The 5,768-nt window shown below is 46.8% G+C and overlaps 1 protein-coding gene across 1 annotated transcript in view; it reads left to right on the forward strand.

Annotated features, from left to right (window-relative positions):
* Nucleotides 1-5,487, forward strand: part of ZNF782 (zinc finger protein 782) — an 81,776-nt gene extending 76,289 nt beyond the window's left edge. Inside the window, 1 exon segment of the mRNA XM_011927537.1 lies at nt 5,302-5,487. Coding sequence (XP_011782927.1) covers nt 5,302-5,487 — 186 coding nt within the window.
* Nucleotides 5,488-5,768: the final 281 nt, after the last annotated feature.

Genomic DNA, 5,768 nt, shown 5'->3' on the forward strand with positions numbered 1-5,768 from the left:
CCCAGGCTGGAGTGCAGTGGTGCGATCTCAGCTCACTGCAAGCTCTGCCTCCCGGGTTCACGCCATTCTCCTGCCTCAGCCTCCCGAGTAGCTGGTACTACAGGTGCCTGCCACCGCGCCCGGCTAATTTTTTGTATTTTTAGTAGGGACGGGGTTTCACCATATTAGCCAGGATGGTCTTGATCTCCTGACCTCGTGATCCATCTGTCTCGGCCTCCCAAAGTGTTGGGATTACAGGCATGAGCCACCGTGCCCAGCCACAAACTGACATTCTGATTTTTAATAGGATTCAGCCTCTTTATATTTAGTGAAGCAACTGAAACGCTCCTTGTGATGGGTCAATTTGGGGGCAGCAGTGCAATGTCCATGTGGGGTTTGGTGCAATCCTAATTGCTACATCAAACAAGAGAAGGGAAAAGTGAGGTAGAAGTAGGGGCATAACATAACCCCCCATTACTTTCCATATAGCCTGACAGACACATGAACAGAAGAATGCAGTAGGGAGGCTAAAGAAAAAATAATAATTAACTGGGGAGAGATGAGGACGCTTTTGAGAAGACATGAGATTACTGTTGAATTTTTAGGATGAAGCCAGTGCATACAAGGCTGAGCTATGGTGTTTGTGTATGAAGTTGTTACGACAGGTAACAGAGCCTATGGGGAGAGACCCCGAATCACCTCATTCCCTCAGAGTTGAGACCTGCCAGGGACAGAGCTTATACTTTAAGGTCCAGAACACAAGGACATTCAGGCAGAAATTTGAACCCCAGGATACTATAGTTGAAGCCTTGTCAACCTTGCCTACCTGCCCCACATTCCCTATTCCCATCTCCTCCTTCCCTAAAAAACTCCCATAGGAACTCTTGAAACTGGTTCCTAGGTAAATCCAGGGAAAGATCCAAAAGAACCCGGCAGGTCTCCAGTTAAGCCTTCTGGAATCCCTCGTGGACCTTTGAAGCTCCTGAAGTCTCATAACAGATCCTGACACCAGCTGAAAGACTTTAGGACAGACTGGCTCTTGGATCAGAGCTCCTGTATGTCCTCCTCAGTCTTTCAAGCAGCATGACAGCAGACAGTGCTCTGCAGACTCATGTCTGTTGTATTCCTCAGGCCTGCACATGCCTGAAGGATGAGACAATCAGGAACCAAACTCCTGTCCTGAAACAGACTCCTCAGGGAATCTCCCTGTTCTTAGCCAAAGAGTTTAAGTGGGATTGACTCTAAGGCCACCTTCAAGGATAGTCCTAACTGGCTTAATCCAATGAGCCAATCCCTCTAGCATAGTGATTGGGTCAGGGATAGACAAGCAACCCAGTGTGTAAACTTGCTTTTGCTACAAAACCAAACTATCCCAAAATTTAGTGGAATACTTTAAAACAACAAACTTCTTTTTACTTCTCACATTTCTGTCAGTTGGCTGAGTGGTTCTTCAGGTCTGGACTGGTTCAGCTAAGAACCAATGGTCTAGGTCTAAGGACGGCCAGTTGGTCATAGGAATGAGGTGGCGCTTATCTAGGACAGCTCATTTCTGCTCCACATGGTCTCTCCATCTTCATGCTTCTCACATGGAGGTCTAAGGTTCCAAAGAACAATTTTCAAATCTCTGCTTGCATCACATAAAAAGGTATGGCCAAAGTCAGTCACACGTTCACGCCCAGACTCAGTGTGCGAGTCACATGCACAAAGATGTGGTTACAGGGAGGTATGATCACACTGGTAGTCATTACAGCACATACAGTATTATCCAGGAGTCTTGAGTCCTTCTGAAAAAATCAAGCTTCCTCTCTCTTCTTTGGGGGCTACTATGAAAGATCTTCTTCACATTGTTGATGCAACAATAAGAAAAGAATTTAGAGCTGCTAGGTTGGGTGGGGAGTGGGCCTCAAGTAGAGAGTAAGGATTAAATGAGAGGAGAGGGACAGAAGGAAACCAGGGTCCTACAAAAATGTTTGAGATACTGAACCATGCTCTGCCTAAAGATTTTTCACTCACATAAAACAGGACATTTCCTTTTGTTTAAGCCAGTGGGAGTTGTATTACTGTTACATGCAACCAAAAGCATCCTCACATGGTTGTGAAGACAGAGCAGATATGGTCAGAGAAAGTGTAGATACAGGGGTCAAAGAAGATGTTATTTTTCAGATGAGACACGTTGAAACGTGTTTAATGTTGAAACGAGGTGTTTATACATTGAAATGAGCAGAGGAAAGATTGAAGATACAAGAAAATAAGCTGACAACCAATAAAGTAATTCCTATGGGAAAACAGGAGGTAGTAGGATTTAGGACACAGGTGAAGGGATTATTTTCCTTGGAACAGAATGGCATGCCTGAGAGCAACTGGAACAACACAGACACTCAACAAATGTTTGCTGAACAAATGGATTGAAGATTTGGGATCTTCTGATACCTCCTTCTCTCACAAATCAATATATGCCCAGTTTACTGAAAGCTACATTAATCCATGGCATTCTCAGTCTTCCCAATCCACCTTTGGAAGATAATCTTGATTGTGGCTTTCAGATTACCTTGCTTTTGCATCCAAGAACTGTTTACCCCAAGTATTTCAGGAAGAATCAGAGGAATGAGTACCTAATCTTGAACTCATTACACAATCTTGAGTTCTCTCTCCCACCAGATCAGTGTTTTTCAAAATATAAACCTGACAACTTGCAACAAAATCACCTCGGGGGCTTACTGAAACGCAGATTCGTGACCCCACTTACTAAGTCGGACTCTGAAGGAGAGAATCTGCATTTTAACATTCTCTGTTCTCAAGTTGGTCTTTATGCTGCTCCACCAGATGTAAACTAAGAGCAAGGGCAGGGTCTGGTTGCCTTTGTTTCCTCAGCACATTTCCTGGCATAATGTTTATCAAATGAGTATTTAAGTCAGGGAATCCATGCTACTAAATATGAGTTCACAAATTAAGCTTTTCAGAAAGCACATCTTTAAAGTATGGTTCCAGTATGTTACAGTAAGTTGATGGATATTTCAAATCTGTCATGTGTTGAAGGGAGAAAATTAAGCTTTTGAGAAAGCACATCTTTAAAGTATGGTTCCAGTATGTTACAGTAAGTTGATGGATATTTCAAATCTGTCATGTGTAGAAGGGAGAAAATGGTAGAGAAACACTGTCCTATATTTGGCAAGCCAAGAGTCTGACTTTATAACATCTTAAAACCTGCTTCTACTTATTAAAAAAAAAAAAACAGGCCGGGCGCGGTGGCTCAAGCCTGTAATCCCAGCACTTTGGGAGGCCGAGACGGGTGGATCACGAGGTCAGCAGATCGAGACCATCCTGGCTAACACGGTGAAACCCCATCTCTACTAAAAAATACAAAAAACTAGCCGGGCGAGGTGGCGGGCGCCTGTAGTCCCAGCTACTCGGGAGGCTGAGGCAGGAGAATGGCGTGAACCCGGGAGGCGGAGCTTGCAGTGAGCCGAGATGCGGCCACTGCACTCCAGCCTGGGCGACAGAGTGAGACTCCATCTCAAAAAAAAAACAAAACAAAACAAACAAAAAAAAAACTCAAGTTTCTCCCTTAAAAAGCAAAACTGATACGTACAGCCTAGTCATAGTGTGAAGCCATGCTGGTAAACACTCGTTCATGATTAATACCCAAGAGTTTTCCCTGGCTCATCTTACCACCCTGGCCTTGTGGCCAGCCCTATCTATCACAGTGGGGAAAGGCTACCTTTTGAATGATCTTTTTTTAACTGCAGCCTTGACCTCCTGGACTCAAGCAATCCTCTCCCACCTCAGCCTCTGCACCCAGCTGATTTCTGTGTATTTTCTAGAGGCAGGGTTTCACCATGTTGCCCAGGCTGGTCTCGAACTCCTGGGCTCAAGTAAGCCACCCACTTTGGCCTCTCAAAGTGCTGGGATTAGAGGCGTTAGCCACCGTGCCCAGCCTGATCTTCTTTCTATAAAAACAAAACAACAAAATGTATATATAGATGAACAACATCAGTCGTACACCAAGATGCCTCCTGTGATGGTTCATTTTACGTCAAGTTGGCAGAACCACAGTACGCAAATATGTGGTCAAACATTATTCCAGATGTTTCCATGAGGATGTTTTTGGATGACATTAACATTTAATAGGTGGACTTTTGAGTAAAGCTGATTGCCCTCCATAGGCCTGACTAGAACAAGACTGACCTCCCCCTAGCTGCAGCAGACAGCTTTCAGACTTGAACCGCAACCTCAGCTTTTTCCTGGGTCTTCAGCCTTGAATGGCAGCAATGACTCTTTCCTGTGTCTCCAGCCTGCCAGTCCACCATGCAGATTTTGGATTTGCTGGCCCTCTTAATTACGAGACAATTCCTTAAAATAAACGTCTTCATCCACACACAGACACACACCCTTTAGTTCTATTTGGAGAACCCTGACTGATAGACTCCCTCCAATCACTTTGTACCACTTCTGTGCACACACACCTGCCCCTTCACTCCACTTCAACCCGCTTTCACCTTCAAATGCCCACACTGAAGGGTCATCTTGAGAGCACTGCCTTTGTTCAGCCTATTAAACTGCTTTGCCTGCATGTGCAGAGCTAGGCGTGCCTGCACACTTACATCCTCTTCAGCGGCTACATGAAAAACAGGGTAAGTGTATGCAAGCCCAGCTCCCTTGTCTCTGGCAGCGATAACTCTTGAGGTATCACCTATAATCCCTAACTCACCTGTGAAGTCATACTGAAACGATCTTTTGCAAAGGTCTACCTCAGCTTTCATCCTTCTTGGCTTCCATTCCCTATCTTCCTTGCTCCGCTTCTTTACCAAAGTTTAGAGCCAAAACGAAGTTAACAGCCTATCGTTTCTTCCTGCCTTTTCTGATCCATTTTAATCCACTGCACTAATCTCTCTAAAATACACATCACGTCACTCTTCTTTTTTTTTTTTTTTTGATACGTAGTCTCACCCTGGTACCCAGGCTGGAGTGCAATGGCGGATCTCGGCTCACTGCAACCTCCGCCTCCCGGGTTCAAGCGATTCTCCTGCCTCAGCCTCCCCAGTAGCTGGGATTACAGGGGCGCACCACCATGCCTGGCTAATTTTTTGTGTATTTAGTAGAGACGGGGTTTCACCATGTTGGCCAGGCTGGTCTCGAACTCCTGACCTTGTGGTCCGCCCGCTTCGGTCTCACATCACTCTTTAAATTAAAAATGCGTTTACCATAAAGTCCAAACGCCTCAATACGGTGTTGAAAGCTATATTTTAGCTGCTGCATCCCTCTCCCGCCTCATCCCAATTCACCCCTACGCACTTTACTGAACTTTGGGTTCTCTCAACCCAGAAACCGTTCTGCCTGGAAGGCGCTTCCCTCCTCAAATCCTCGCTGTGTGTGACGCCTCCTCCAGGCCCCGCTCACCTGACATCCGCACACCCAGACGTCTGCCGCGGGCTTTTCGCCTCTTGCGAGCGGGCTGACGGTCCTGTTGAGACCCAAGACATTCCTGTTTCGCTCAGGTTAAAACCCTGAAGTACCTGGTCCGCTCATTTGGATTTGGCTCCTGCAGCCACACCTTTCGCTCCAGCATGAGAACTCGAGTTCCCGGAGTCGCCATTCGGTGGCCCAAAAACAGACCAGCGCGCGACCCCGCCTCTGACGCTGCGCCGGGGGCGGGGCGGGACGGGATTGGCTTCGCCGGCGCAGCACGGGCAGTGGGCGGGGCCTGGCGTGGAGCGCGCGTTTGCTGTGGTGCGGCGTGGTAGCGCGTCAGGCTGTCCGCCGCGGTGAAGGAGCGGAAAAGTCCGGGCCGC

Source organism: Colobus angolensis, unplaced genomic scaffold, assembly GCF_000951035.1.
Source record: "Colobus angolensis palliatus isolate OR3802 unplaced genomic scaffold, Cang.pa_1.0 Scaffold72, whole genome shotgun sequence".
Classification (NCBI taxonomy): domain Eukaryota; kingdom Metazoa; phylum Chordata; class Mammalia; order Primates; family Cercopithecidae; genus Colobus; species Colobus angolensis.